The 16,662-nt window shown below is 38.0% G+C and overlaps 1 protein-coding gene across 1 annotated transcript; it reads right to left on the reverse strand.

Moving 5' to 3' along the window:
* Nucleotides 1-294: 294 nt before the first annotated feature.
* On the reverse strand, nt 295-16,296 carry ywhabl (tyrosine 3-monooxygenase/tryptophan 5-monooxygenase activation protein, beta polypeptide like). Its single transcript, XM_056267759.1, has 6 exons — nt 16,136-16,296; nt 13,820-14,125; nt 5,329-5,452; nt 1,545-1,708; nt 1,320-1,415; nt 295-532 (listed from the first exon to the last, which is right to left on the reverse strand). The coding sequence occupies exons 2-6, from the start codon at nt 14,111-14,113 to the stop codon at nt 473-475; spliced, it is 738 nt and encodes a 245-aa protein (XP_056123734.1). The 5' UTR covers nt 14,114-14,125; nt 16,136-16,296; the 3' UTR covers nt 295-472.
* Between the last annotated feature and the right edge of the window lie 366 nt (nt 16,297-16,662).

Genomic DNA, 16,662 nt, shown 5'->3' on the forward strand with positions numbered 1-16,662 from the left:
CTCTACTCGAAGACGAGGGCTGTTTATAATGCAGATGCTAAATTGCAGGTGTACATAATGACCATGACAAATACACACTCCTTGACAGAGATTTACATACAGTATACAAATAACAAAAGGGTTTGACTTGCAACTTTGCATGAGCTGAGAACTTGCCCTCACCCACATTCTTCCACGCTAATGCGAAAACCTAGAGCTCCCCAAGGAGAAAACAAGGTTAACAGCAGACAAAACTCATCCCCCTCCCAGCCCCAACCGCATCCCAACGCCCGCCCGCCCCCCATTTAACCCCTCCCATTACACAAATCCTTAGAAAAAACCCCCACAATGACATGGAAGGAAGAAAGCAAGGAAGGCGGCGAGAGTAAAAGAACTAAAAGAGACAGAAGTCGACAATGAGGTGGTCTCAGTGTTGATGGTGAGCTGGAACGATGGCAGGTGAATAACAGGGGAAGGACGGACAGAGTGAGACTCAGTTTTCCCGGCCCTCCTCGGTGTCTTCGCCGTCGCCCTGGTTATCTGAAGTCCACAGCTGAAAAATAAGAGGAGACTAGTTAGTCATGAACACCTAAACACCTGCTTCTATTAAGAGAGTTATGTCCAAAAAAAAAGGCTGAATGCCAAAACACTTTCATATAAACTTTGGGTTGTCAATTAAAAAATATTAAATTAATGATATAAAAATTATATAAAATACAATTAAAAATTATATACATTTGACAGCAACTTGCTACCTTTAACAATAATAAATTCATATCAAGTGCAAACATGTATAACACGTACAAATGAGTAAATGTGTACTTTGTCATTTATAATTATTATATTTATTATTTTTTTAATGTATTTATTCTCTTAAGCTAAACTTGTTCTCGCATTTTTTAGTCTTATTTTAAGTCTTAAGCTAAATTTGTTTTTATACTATCCCTTTAAAGTTAAATAGCAAATATTGGTGCGATTTAATTGTTTTTTTAATAAAAACTAATAAACATAATTCAAAGACATTTACATTATTGTGGCAGCTAATTGTACTTTATATAACACACACACACATAAAATTGTGCACCCCTAATATATATTATATATAGAGAAGTGAAACATCTGTATAAATATATCAGAAGTTTTATATATATATATATATATATATATATATATAGCACCTCTGATATATTTAAACATACACATTTTACTTCTGTAAATATATATATATATATATATTTTTTTTATTATTATTATTATTATTTTTTTTAGGGCTGCACGATTAATCGCAATTAACATGAAATATTTATTTTATTTAACCTGCTACTAAAGATAAAACTCACTGTCAAGTTGTCCCGCAGTAGCTGCATGATCAATGTGCTGTCTTTGTACGATTCTTCATTCAGTGAATCGAGCTCTGCAATGGCCTCATCAAAAGCCTAGGAGAAAAAGATCAACCAAAAACAAGATGAGTAATACATACGAGTATATTCTGTATTCATAATATAATTGTGGGTAACACTAATATTTGTCTCATTCGCCTGTGTGCGTGTGGGTGTTAACCGTACCGTTTTGGCAAGCTTACAGGCCTGCTCGGGCGAGTTGAGAATCTCGTAGTAAAATACGGAGAAATTGAGCGCAAGGCCCAGACGAATGGGGTGTGTGGGCTGCATCTCTGCCTTGCTGATTTCAAAGGCATCCCTGTAGGCCTCCTGTGAATTGGCAATGATAGCTGGAGATACAAAGAGGAAAAGTATATTTATGTAATTGCATGCATTCAGGATTTGATAATTAAAATACAATTAGTTTAAGCTTATTTAATATTGTGTCTGCAATGTTAATATATATATATATATATATTAAAAAAAAAATTAATCTCATTTGCAATCATGCAGATTTAATAAATGTTTGATTTTGGACAATTTTTGTAATATTTTTTAATTAATAGACAAAAGAATAAAGTAGAAATGAAAAATGTAACAACATATAATTATATTGTAATTTTATATTGCAACAGGAGAAAAAGAGTATTTTCGGTCATAGTCCTGTTTGGTAAACCAGCCCCCCCATTCAAATACAGAACGTCCGACCCGTTATCTGACAGCAGCACTTTAACAATACAAAACTTTTGCCTAGGCCTACATGATGTGAACAATCTGCCCATATTGGCACTTTTGAACAAATCACACAATAGGCTATACAGACGCTTAGAGGTCTCTATAAATTAAAAGAACATATAGCCAAATGAGCCTTTACTGTCATATAAGGGATATTTTAGCAGATTCACTGCATTTAAATATGGTTGTCTCTCCTGAAACTCTGCACTGTACAGGCTACGTGGCCATTGGTCCTCTTAGCAGCACAAAAAAATTAAATGTTTTATTCAAATTGTGAATAGATTATATATCCTACAGTAAGAGAGCAAAAAGCGCTCCCTTTATGACTGAAGATGTCAATCACTGCCAATCGAGTTGTAATTAGAAACCTTTGACGATCTTCAGACTGCAGAGCATTAACACTAATAAGCACCTGCCTATCAGTGGGTACCGAATTGAGTCGAAATAGTCTTGGCTATTGGGCCCGCAGTCTGACCGTGCCTATTGATTCCCGACCCGCACTGCAAATGACCATGTCAATATTATTCCACCCGTTACATCAAATATTAGCAGTTGTCCTGTGCAGGACTCTGTTTTCAGATGACATTGACAATACTTTCTGCCCTAATCCAGTGAAATGACATTTTACATTAACATTTTCCACTAGGGGGCATTCAAGCCAAACTTTGAAGTTATTATGATTAAAGTACAGTAGGCATGGTTTCACAGACAGGGTTTAGACTAACCCAGGATTAGGCTTAAAATCAATTAGGACATTTAAGTAGTTTTTTTATAAACGTACCTTAGAAAAAAACGTGCCTTTTGAGACAGAACAATAGCACTGCCACTGACATATTTTAAGATATGTCAGTGCAAGTTGCTTTCAGTTCAAACAGCATTTTAGTCCTGGACTAAGCTTAAACCTTGTCTGTTAAACCGGGGGCTTATTATTTTTTAATTGTAACCTTATTTAAATCATCCCAGAAATAATTTAGCAATCTGCCAACTTTCAGTTCATCTCACTCAAAACTTTTAATTAGTGTTTTTAATTTTAATTTTTTAGTCGACGGTGAGTACTAAGGATCTGTATTAGATGGTGTCACTGAGACTTCCAAACAACCGATTCAAAAAAGGGAATTATATTCCCTTTCCGTCTTAAAATGGAACAGGAATGTGACAAGCTGTGAAGCAGCGCTGGAGCTCCACCCACCCACACATGGGCTCGCATTCATTCAGTAAGGTGGGTGGATTCACATGTCTGCACCTGTTCCAATGAAGGAAGGAAATCAGACTGCTAACCATTTCCCTCGTAGACCCTCCTTTAATTTTATTTTCTCTCTCTCTCTCCCATAAGTGAATCCTACTCTCTGAGAGTTTGTCAACCTCCTGGCACAGGAAGGTAGCAGCAAGAGTCTTCCTGTTATGCACACTACAGCCCTGTTCCTTTCTGACTCTACCAAGACAGACAATGGAGAGCAAACCATTTTAAGGTTTATATAGAATCTCCTCTAAATAGAACCAGCCTGTGAACAAAGTAAGATAACATTATGTCTGGTAATTACTGTACTACTATCACAAAGAAATTGGGGTCAGTAAGATTTACCTACACTACCATTCAAAGGTTTGAGGTCAGTACATTTTTTTTAAATACATTTTTTGTCTCTTTCTCACCAAAGCTAAATGTTTTTTGATCATTTGATTATTTTATATAGTAAAACAGAAATATTGTTAAATATATACAATTTAAAATAACTAATATATTATTTAAAAACATTCAGCATCATTACTCCTGTCTTCAGAGTCACATGATCCTTCAGAATTAAATCTAATGTGCTCTTTTGGTGCTCAAGATTTTTTTTTTTACATTATTATCTTAAAATAATACGTTGAAAACAAATGTGATGCTTAATATTTTTGTGAAAAATGGATTACTTTTTTCAGGAATCATGGATAATAAGAAACTTCAAAAGAACAGCATTGAATTAAAATACTATTTTTTTGTAACAAAGTAAAACACTTTACTTTCATTTTGAGGCTAAATTTGTTACATTTACTACTGAATTATTCATTGTGGGAGCCAAAGTTTATGAATGGCCCCCCAAAACAGATCCTCTTTAGAGATTTCCACCCCCTTACTTCCTCTCCAGCTTGGCTTCGTGTCAACAGTTTGCGGAAACGTTACATTTTTAGCAGAAGTTAGTATGTTCACTAGCATGTGGTGGAGACTAGTCACTACCGCAGCTTTGAGAGCCATGCAGCATATTGTTCAAATGCCTACATGACTAACTAGCTAACATAATCTTGCATTGTTAACAGGATTTAAAGATATAAGGGGTGCTTTCCCACCTAGTAAATTTAAATAGACTAAATTCACTGCAAATGCACTGAAATTTTGAAAGACAATCTAAGGACACAGAATAATAATATATTTGTTTTTGCCCATACAACGGAAGTCAATTACCGTAAAACTTAAAATAATAGCCGAGTCCCAAATAGACGCCTGTCTCTTTTACACGCCTGGTGTGGCTGCAGGTTTGGGTAAATAAAGGCCGGTCAAATAGAGACCGGGTCTGTTTTTTAGTTTCGGGTTGTATTTAACCTTCTAAAACCCGTCAGATCGTCCGCTTTTTGGCGGCCGAAAAAGCAAATTTGTGTCCCGCCAAAGCCTTTTTTGATCGGTGAGTGATGTAGAATAGAATGACTGCTGCGCTTGACAGGGCGCGTTACGAGCAGAGAGAGAGAGAGAGCCCCGGCCGCGCGCGCACTCTCACGTCTTCAAACAACACGAGCGCTGTCTTGCTCTCTCTCCCTCGCGCATATTAATCAAAATCAATTGACACGATAGTAAAAGGTCAGAAGACCGCAGTTCCACGTGGAGCATTTGGAGATTTTTAGAGATTAGAGACTCTAGGCTTACACTCAATGAACAACATCTCAACACTAAATTATAAAGGCCGGTCTCATATAGACGCCTGTCTCAAAAACAAGCCGGTGCTGTTCGACGATTTGGGAAAATAAAAGCCCGGGCTATTATTTGAAGTTTTACGGTAAGTCCACATCCACTTGCCTTCAGCTGGACGCCATTGACTTTCACTGTATGGAGGAAAGTAAAACAAAATTCTCTCTCAAGATATCTTCTTGTGTCCCACAGAAAAAAAGTCAGTCATTAAGATTTGAAACGGAATCTAGGTAAGCAAATAATGAATTTTTGGTGAACTATCCTAAAATTAAGGACAGACTTAACAGAATGGCTTACAGTTTTTCTCCTCTCCCAGAGCCACCTCCGCTAAGTAGCGAAAGTAATCGCCTTTCATTTTCAGATAGAAGACTTTACTTTCAGCTGGGGTCGCCTTGGGGATGAGATACTTGTCCAGAAGAACCTATGACACAGACACAAGGAGAAAAACCACATTAGCGGTTTGTCAAATGGTTTCACGTCCTGTTATCAGCAAAGTTTGAAGGAAAGGGGGAAGTTGTCCTGAGTAGAACAAAAGTCAACAGTAGTAAAGAGATGAACTGATAAGATAGAGTTCTGCAAAACTAGTTTGACGACATGCTGTTGCAAAAAGTGGCCCAGGTGATACCTCTCGTAGCAAAATAAGTCTAGTACTGGGATGCCATTTTCAGTGAACTATCATGTAGTCCCAACAATGTGGTTTCTAGAAAATCAGCATTCTAAGCCTTTTAAAACAACAAACTTGGATTGACTTCAGGAGTGACAGACGCCTGACGGCTTGTGGCAGGACTGCAGTTTCACAGATGCTTCTGAGACTTTCTATTGCAGGGAGGGGGGAAGGGGAGAACGGGAAAATTGACTACGCCATGTGAGCTAGTGCTTGTGGAACTAGGTCATTGAGCTTGCTGGGCTTGTTTGCAGCACGACTGGCCTGATTGTTGCCACCCTGAACAGAACCACAGGGTCAACACTGCAATACACGTATTCATAAACTCTCCAATGGTGCCCTAACAAACCACCTTAATGATGAACGGAGTCTTATTTGGATTCGATTGATTCTGTCAAGGTCATTCTTATAAATAGTGTTCAGAGAGGCCTATGGTTAAGGATCTCAGTGTTCTGTGACCTTGTTTGCATCAAATGTCAAAACGACAGGACTTTTTAGGTGCAAAAGAACCAAAAGATCCGTTTAGACATTCCAACTCAAATGAATCATTTAACCTTGTTAAGTCACATGTCACTGATGAACCAATGACCTACTTGACCTACGCCAAAACAATCTGTTACCTTAAATTATATGTTTATCTCTGTAAAGCTGCTTTGAAACAATTCATTGTTAAAAGCGCTATATAAATGAAGATGACTTGACTTGACTTGTGCTTTCAATGGTGGGGAGCAATGCATAGCATCAGAGCATCGTTGTATTATGTAGCTCTTTATCCTGACACATACCCAGTTGAGGGTTTGAATAACCACTAACCCATAATCTTTTTCAAGCCGAGACAAAGTGGCTTGTGTCAGGAGAGCGATTTCATTTTTTTATTTGATGTGTAGAGACACTAAACAGTGATAAAGTGATTAGTCTGCCAACTGCCACTTCACTTCCTCCACCATATTAAATGTAAATCTTTTGAAGGTGTGCTCAACATTGGTGTAATTTCAGCAATATTTTGGGGGCAAAAGGGTCCACTGTCAATAGAGTATTGATGTATAAAGCACAGCTCACACAGAAGTCACCTAACCAAGTAGCTTTCTGAATCCGCATGTTGTCCCGTGTCTCATGCTGAGAAATCTGCAGGTGGAAATATTTCACAGTCGAAATTCCCAATTGCATGGATTCCTATTGAACTGACTGGAGTTCGCCCACTAAAATTCGCACAATGGTAAATGTAACTGCGCCTAAACTACGTCAGACAAGAGCAAACAATTTCTTAACGTTCTACACACAATGCAAAAGAACAGACCAACAGTTTCTGAAAGGAGATAAAAAAGGAGCTGAAGATAGGGCCGCACGCTATGACGGGGGGGAAAATCCAATTGCGATTTCTGATAAACATTTTTACAAAATTTCACACAAAAAATCATAATAATAATAATATACATTTTTTATTTTTTTAATAAAAACAATTTAGTTTTTACTATTACTATACTGATATTTATTAAAGGGTCATGAAACCCTAAACCAAATTTTCTGAGATTTTAACAGAGGTATGTGTGTTGAACACCATTGAAGACAATGTTAGCATCTGTTAGATTTAATAGTAGGGGAAAAATGATAAAAAATTGTTTTTTCCCCCGCTATTTTCGTCTTCCTGGTTTAAAATCTTCATCGTGTCCACGTCACAGGCTGGCAGAGCACTGTAGTATTTTGATGACTCATCGGTGTCTCAATTACTCATAACATTTTTTTTTTTTTTTTTTTCTTATCCTATGAGAAGACACTGTCTCTTAATTATTCATGACACCACGTGGATCTTTCCAATGACAGACATGTCAAACTGTGATATCGCGTAGTAGATGAGAGAGGCAATCATGGGACGCAAGTGTTTGTTTTCGTGGTGCAAAAGTTCCAGTGCATTGCATATCTTTCCCCGCAATGCTGCCAGGGCTAGCTGTGGGCGGTTGGTTGGCCATCAACCACGGACACATCTAAACTGTGTGTAGCAAACATTTTTCTCAAGAGAGCTTCGAGAACTGAAGAATGGTGGACTACGGCCTTGTTCACCAATTCAGCTTGCGTCTTGCGAGTGATGCGGTACCAAGTACCAAGTGTGTCTAAAATGTAACCCTGACCATTTTACTTGCCTTTTGTTAACCCTCTGGGGTCGACAAATGCGCGAGTGCATTTTGCTAGATTTTTTTCACATAGCAGCAAAATAGACTTAAAATACTCAGTCATTTATGGTCATACAGACTTAAGAAATATGAAAAAATAAACTGTTAAATGTCTACATTTTTGTGTATCCACTTACAGTCGAAACAAAACATTGTGCTTTTGTAAAATAAAGAAAATAAATAGGGTGTGCTTTCTGCCTCCGTCTCCTTGAACTTTTTTTCTGGAGCACGTCTCTAAATTAAAAACTCGAATACTAGTGCAAGAGCAATATCTCATCTAAAATTAATTATTTTCAAAATATATACATTTATAGTGTATATAAAAAAATATATATTTTATAATGACATTATAATTATACATGTACATTAATATGTTTTAAATAGAATCACGATTAGGCTACTGTAGGATAATATAGGCCTATGTAGCAGAGCATTCAGTTACTTTTGAAAGGACAAAAATAAGGTGTCTGTATATTTCATTAGACTAACTTTGCCAGCTATAAAACAAAAAATTTAAGCATTTCCTCACGTTTTACCACTGATTTTTAGTGACAGTCGAAATGCATGGGCCGCTGGCCGATGATAGTTATCCCCCCCTCTCCTCCCCTCTCCTCTCCCCTCCCCTCCCCTGCCGTGCCATACCACACCCACTCCCCTCCCTTCTTCTCACAGCCATCCACGCCCCTTTAAGTTGCATTTTTCAAAAAGACTGAGCTAGACTTTAGCTGAAAAAGGGGGTTTTCATGACCCTTTAAGGCCATGTGTCATTTTTTTCCCACAGCTAGCGTATCTTTCCAATTGTATTCAATGGGAGTGCCGTGTTTTTTTAAAACGGCAGGAGAGTAACAAGGCGCTCAGCATTTTTTAACCGTCAAAAGTTGAATAATGTTCAACTAATTTGGTAAAACTCAGCACTCATCAAGGTCAGTTTTTACCCAGCCGTCCAATCAGAGTGGAGGAGGGGCGGGACAAATACCACATCGACCAACCGCCACATTCTGCTTATACAACGTCAACAGATGAAAACAAGGATAATAACTGAACTAAATAATTTAAAACAAAAGCCAGAGCAAATACTTTACATTCTTTCAACATTTTTATATAGAAACAAACTGTCTGTGAAATGAGATACTAGTAACTCTTCCGTGGATATTCCGTATCATAGCATGCAAAGCGTCTCAACTGGAAAAAAAAGCATTGCGCTGCCAAAACGCTCTCAACGTCTCAAGCGCCTAGCGTTTTCAGCTGGCTAAAAACACTTTGGTGGACAAGCGGCCTAAGTATTCATTTCTTTATTTGCAAACGTTAAACTATCAAATTTTTATTTTGACTGAAAACAAAAGGGTGGTCGACACACATTCCATTCTCAAATGTATGCTATAGTGACCCAAACTCATGCAAAGATGGAATTTGTGTGAAGCAGCATTTACTGCGAACCAAGCCACTCTAAGATGCTGCAAACACTGGCAGATCATGAGCTGCTCACAAGTAAGAACACAGTGCCGCGATTCACTCTGAAACATGCAGCGCATGTACTTAATTAGATAGAAGACTTTGCGACTTGGTAATCACTAGGGCTGGGTATTGACACAAATTTCACAATTCGATTCGATTTCGATTCACAAGCTTGCAATTCGATTCGATTCCGATTCGATTCAATATTGATTATTTTGGATATCAGGTACAATACAAGGTACAATTTTCTCAAGGAAAACAAATCTCTTAACTAATGCTGTAAACTATGGGAGTCAGTTGTAGCCTACTAGGCTTCATTAGCCTACTATAATATTGAAGGTAAAAATGAACTGATTTGTAGCTATACAAACACTTAAATTACACTTTTATTTATTTTTATAATAATAAAGTTATATGAAATATAAACATTTAAATGGTGGCTGTCATAAAAACTTGCCAGATTTATTCAAACATGCATTAAATATCAAAGAACATTAAACATTATAATGAATATGTAATATGGTGCATATATTTAGCAAAATGCTCCTCTTTAGAGTTAATATTTCTAGCCGACTAACGAGTTTATGGTCACATATGTTTTTTCTGAGGTAAATGTGACGTTGCATGACATTGTTTACAAGTTGTTTTACTGACGTCTTTCTACGGTTGAAACACTGATTGAGCGATTCCATGTAACATGATACGGATTTCGATAAGTTGTACTCTATCTTTTAACACACTTTCAGACGTTCATTCATGTTTATTTCGCGCTGTAACTGGTATTATTAAGGCAGAAGAGGAGATCATGTGCACTCCGCACTGCTGCTTCTCTTGAGCTGAGCTGAGCCAGAGCGATCTCACGCCACAGCGCCAAAACGGTATTTATGTTTTTGAATTTCGTAAGAAAATGGACGTAATTTGAAATTTGAGACTATATTTAGTATCAATAGTAACAAAGCACAAAGATTATTCCGATTTATTGGATGGGATGCGCGCTACAATGTTCCATTCATTCATCAAATGAAAACAGGATGACTAATTTAAGAATCGATATCGGTTCGTAAAAATGAGAATCGATTAATATCGAGAAATCGATATTTTTTACCCAGCCCTAGTAATCACACTAAGCCATGTTGTGATTTGGGTTTTATTTTGATTAATTGTATTCTCTAGCTGAAGAGCAATAATTTAGCCCTCATAACTAGAGGTCAACAGATAGTGGATTTTACAGATAACTAGGAATGCACTGAAATTAAGGCTGACAAAAATTGCATGAAAATGGCCGAAACTATGAGCCGAATATAAATTGTGCCCCGTACCGCAGTGTTCAAAGCTCAGGTTTCACTATCACTAGATGCTATCACTGCGCGGTGTGACGCTCCGCTCAACATTCTGCTCTATGCATGTGCGCTTCTCGCTCAGTTGCTCACGGCATATGTGAACGCTACACTCATGTACCGCTCAGGCTCATAGGAAAAGCAAAGTGTGCTCAAATAACACATGAAATTTCTATGTAGTAGATTTGTTTCTGTTTGCAATAGCCCTACTGAACAGTAACATGGTGTGGTATAGCCAGGCTGGGCAATGCTGGTAAATTGTAATTAGTAAAAATTATTATTATTAAAAGTCAAATATTATTATGCAATTAAAAAAAACAGTGCATCCCTACCGATAACGATAATCGGCTGAGTTTTTAAAATGGATACTGAATGAAAACAAACATTACATTCCAAATAAAATAGTGTTGAATTTTATTACAAACAAAAACACTTTTAATGTTAAATGGACTCTTATTGTAAAGTGTTACCAGTTCATACAAATCTTAACAGTCATGCTTAATGATGGCCATCTTCAAAACAAACTCCACGAGGCGTCAGTGATTTCACCTGTAGAGACGGCTCTCGTACTGTATAATGACAGCGGACCCTTCTCGACCAGTCCAACAGAAACCATCGGTATGGATTTCTGCCGATAACTGATTGTTCCAGCAATTGGTTATCGGTGCCAAATAATCGGCAAAACCTATCAATCGGTCAACCTCTACTCATTACATCTGCACATGCAATAGCAACTTCTCTGAAATGCTCAAGATGGTTTCAGGAATCAGGAGTGCGTTTCCGAAAAGCATCGTTAGCCAACTATGGTCACAAGTTCCGTTGAATTACGTGAATTTGTGTGCGACACAAAGAGACTACATTTTGTCGGTCACTTCGTTTCTATTGGATCAAAAAGTAGCCTATATTAAAGGGATACTCCACTTTTTTTGGAAATAGGCTCACCGGAGATCGGCTGAATGGATTCAAAAACGGTAAAACTCAACAGTTTAACTCTGGGGGAGTTGTAAAATGAGCCTATTTCCAAAAAAAGTTGAGTATCCCTTTAAACATGGAAACAAAGGACTGAATAAGTATATTCAGAAACATTGAACATTATATAACAAATTCCTCATTCCACATAATTGTCATCTTGAGAAAACTCGCGGAGGTAAAAAGACATGTGTTGTGCACCGTAAGTGTGAAACAGAGGTACACGTTCATGTACTTTTCTGATTGGCTTTGAATTTTTTGCATTGTACAGCATACTTTTAGCGTGGGAAAAAAAAACATTTGGCACTTAAATCTTGTCCCATCATGCTTGGTTAGGACATACTAGTGTAAAGAACTAAATGCAACATTAGGTTACATAATATGCAGGAATTCACATGTCATCATAGTCTCGTTTCATTCTCCTAAATGCAAAAACAGTGATGGTAAAAGTCCATTTGGCTGTAACGTGGAGAGCTACGGGTCAGTGGCCCAAAAACAAGAGCTCAGCTGCTGTCATTATGGGATTAGAGGTGACTCAACCTGCATGGTAACACAGAGCCCTGTGGCCTTCAGCCACTTTCAAGCTATGTCCACACAAAGTTAATTAATTCTCTCCCTTCAGCTCAAACACATCAGGTAGCTTGGCCAAAACCCTTATTCTCCTTTGATTTTCTCTCATCTTCACCAAGAACTGGTGATGAAGAAAGATTAAGAAAACAAATATTGTCCAAACGAAAAGTCCATTAATCTACAAGCAGCTGTAGTCAAGCATCCTACTGTGCCCATGTTTGGTCCACAGCCACACTGCAGAGTTCAGCCGTCCTCATGTTCTCTGGAGGCCTCTTCACTTCCCACATCTCATTACATAGCCTCGTCTTTCCCACCCAAGCAGCTGCTAAAAGTAAATTAGCTGCCTCTCTCACTTTGGCCGAATCCTTAGAATTAGTATTTCACTCAGGGGACTTGTCTTATGGCTTACTGAGCTGAAGTGGACTTTAAAAGTATGTCTTCTGTAATGTACTAGTAACAAATTCTTTCACAACTCACTGCTTTGTCACTGGTTCAATTGGTACTACTGCCAAAAAACAGGTGAGCTATAAATAAATAAATAAATAAATAAATATATATATATATATATATATATATATAAGTTACTATTGTTTTACTAACCTTTTTTGGCATTTATATTTTAATGTATTATTTATTATTCATCTTTTAGTTTTACTAAGCTGTTTTTGACAGTTTTATTTTAGAGGTGAATTGAACCATATCCGTATGTAAATTCTTAAAAAAAAAATCTTAATAAAGTAATAACTAGTTAATACCTCCGAAACCACTTTCATCACTTAGGATATGTGGGCTATTTATTAAAGTTAACCCACTGACCAATAGATATTAAGCCGCCCACTTCACTCAATTCATCAAGTCTGGCTCCATTTTGAGATGAAAATTAGACCTTTTTAGAATCCATTTATTAATACAGATTTTGTTCACATTGAACATAAATGTTTTACTCTGAAATCCATTGCATTACAGTAAATGGACTAGGATTTACAATGAAAAAATTTAGAGAAACATTTCACCCTAAATTCAAATATTACAGCTTTTTTGTGAGCTCACTATCTGTGAAGGACATCCAATTAAAAGTATACTGGTTTACAGGCATTGGACCAGCCAGAGTCTGTATCAAGGAAAACACTCTAGCTTTTATTGACCGCTAAGTTTTTAAAAATGACACAAGGATACATTTCGGATAAAAACATGTTGTTTTTAAGTAAAACTAAAACTGACATTCTGCACAATGTAAGGCAAGGATACAGGAACCTCATGCAATTCTGTAAAGTCAAATCTATATTAAACTACAGGCTGAAGACTGAAACTGAGGTTAAATAGACTCTGACCCCTTAAATCTGTCATCATCCAAGGAGGGCTACAATAACTATCCCAGGGAAAGGACACCTGTGAATGCACTGGAACAAATGAGATCAGGCCTGGACTAATAGGCTTGGCTGAAATAGGGCCTTGCTCATGATGAGTAATTAACGCAAGCAGGATTATCAACCTATGTTACCCACCAACACTTGGAATAAAGAAACGGGGACAAGAGCAAAGGCGTGTATAGTGTGTATCCCTGGGTTAGAATGCAAGATATGCAATCCAAAAGATTGGGATTATCTCAGTTGTAAGATTCTTACCAGTACGTCATTGCAGATCTCCTTCAACTCCTTCTCGATCTTTTCCCGATATTCCTTGACCATTTGCTGCTTCTTATCGCTGCCCTCCGTCTTCTGCTCGATGCTGGAGACCACTCTCCAGGAGGAACGGCGGGCACCCACCACATTCTTGTAAGCCACCGAGAGCAGGTTGCGTTCCTCGTTGGACAGTTCAATGTCACCCTCAGTGACAGCCTTCATAGCGGCTGCCATGTCATCATATCGCTCTGCCTGCTCGGCCAGCTTGGCTTTTTGCACTAGCTCGCTCTTGTCCATGGCTGCTCAGTGCTGAAGAGAAATAGTTACAGAGTTCAATCAGACACCCAATCTGAATTATTTTAGGTTAATTACAACTCCACACCAAAGATTTAGTGTTACACAAAATCAAGTGAGACATGTGACTAAATGTCGCTTTTAACTAAATCAATTCTACTGTACTAAATTAACTTAAACATTTTAATAATAATCAATAAGAATAAGAATCCAAAAGAACATTAATCTATGCACTGTAATATTTCATCTCTTTGCTTGATTAGCCTTATGGATGTTCAAGTGGTGTCCTCTGACGAATTATTGGTTAGATGCTAAATCCACTGAGAATAGAAACTAAATAAACTGGACAAGTGGACTAGTATCACCCTTGCAGAAGTTCTGAAAAACTCAACAGCAGTGTGAATCAATTAGTTTGGCACAGGCAACACAGGATAACCAAAGGCTGCTGATGCTACTACTGACTGTGCGTGGGTATATTTAATCAATTGCTTATGTTGTATAACACAATACGTTTCATACATTATACAACATGTAAAATCTACAATATATTTGTAGCTTTTAGACTTGAACCACAAAGAATTTTGCAAACATCCAAAGAAAAATAGGTGCCATTCTTGTACACAGCTTAAAAAATAAAAAGTTAGGCCATAAGTATTTGCCCTCCAGGGTCGCATTACAGTGCGAGGAAATATGCGGATGTGCTGTTCTCGACAACCACGCCCAGTTCCCATAGTTGCCCATTCATGCGCTTTACATATTGTGTCTTAAAGGGATAAATCACCCCCAAAACATGAACATTCTGTCATCATTTACTACACCCCATAACGTGCCAAACCCATACGACTTCCATTATTCCCTGAAACACAAAGATATGCTTGGCAGAAAGACAGCACAAGTCAGAATTCAAAAAAAAAAAGAAGAAACATGCGATGTTCGTCAATGGCGACTGAAGCTGTCATTCCGTCACATTCTGACTAATGTTCCACGAAAAAAAAAAAAACGAAACAGTTTTGAAACAAAGTTAAATGTATGATTACAATTTTGGGTTAACTATCCCTTTCGAAGTTGCTAAGGACCGAAATATAACACGTCGCTGTCGGCGACTTGCTGACTACACAAAGCTTCACCAGCAACACCATACTAGAGGTTCGCGACATTATTACGTCTATATCATTGTGAAATGCACACAAGCAACAGCAATTCCCCTTCAAGTGCACAGTATGGCAAATGTATCAAGCTAATATGTCATAGTAACATCATGTATCGCTGCCTTCATGATAAAACCAAGCTAGCTTGTTGGCTAAGCCATATGATGAAGGCAAGTCTGATCTGCCCTGCCCATCTCCATGGCCGACTGAACTCACAGCAAAGAAACCCGCTAGCACTACTATTTCTAATGTCAAGAAACAGCCAATGTGTTTTAATGATTTAAACAATCTCTATATGCAAGTAAGACTGATAAAGCAAATGGACGGCACTGTTTGTCAGGCGGGTCTCTCGATTACCAATGCATGTTAATAGCTCGCCTGATATTATCAACCAAATTACCCGAAATAGTCGAAGATAATAAATCAGTATACTTTTTGAGTACCATTAAATGTGTTAACATGACAGGACCAAGTACAGTCGACTGAATTAATAGTGTCAGTATAGATATCTCAGACACGTGAAAGGCTTTGGCTTGTTTCAGCACCAAAAAATGCACTGAAACAGTAACGTATTTTACACAAGGACCCACAAAGAAAACTGTTACATTAGGATATAAAACATAAAACGTGTAATTTTAGCGATGAATCGTAACTGTAAGCTCGACCACACCAAGAGGAAGAAACAAAAAGGGGCGGCCTAGATCTGCCAAGCAAAGGCTTATTGTTCATTTTCAGCACGTTAGCATCCTCAGCTACTCAGTCCTGTGCATTGCATCGTCCATCGCCATTTAAATGTAATTTCTCATCGCAAATAATACAATAATAAAAACAGGACCAACATGCCTGGCATTTATGCCGATCTAGCATATTCTCTTACCTGAGTGTCGGGGTATAACGATGGTCCTGTCGGAGCTAAGCTAACCGCGGCTCACAGCTGATTCTCACGGGCGCTCGGGCTAATCCACGGGGTTTCCCTCCAATCAGACCAGCCCCAGGAGCCGAGACAAGGCTGGGCCATGTGACGTCAAAGGTAACCAAGGCGACGGCTGACTTCAAGTTGTCTGTGATTGCACGAGAGCCAGTTCGTGATTCTGTAGTGCACCATTTTCCCTCCACTTTTCCTTCCCTCATTACATGTCCTCAGCCTTTCTCTTTCTATCAATTATACCACCCAAGGTCTGTCAGTCTAGGTTATGTTCCGTCATTATAATGTGACGTGTAACTCCCAAAAGAACGTAAAATATATTTGTCTAGCGGCGTAGTATCGTGATGTGTCAGTTTTACCCCTTACAAGTGCACTTGAATAAGATGGTTGGATGGCTTATGAATGGCAAATATGATCGTTGCTTTGCATCTGCCATTTTGTGTAATGAGAGCACTCACATAATTCAGTGCTTTAAAGGG

Source organism: Rhinichthys klamathensis, unplaced genomic scaffold (genome assembly GCF_029890125.1).
Source record: "Rhinichthys klamathensis goyatoka isolate OS25496 unplaced genomic scaffold, OSU_Roscu_1.1 h1tg000262l_1, whole genome shotgun sequence".
Taxonomy (NCBI): Eukaryota; Metazoa; Chordata; class Actinopteri; order Cypriniformes; family Leuciscidae; genus Rhinichthys; species Rhinichthys klamathensis.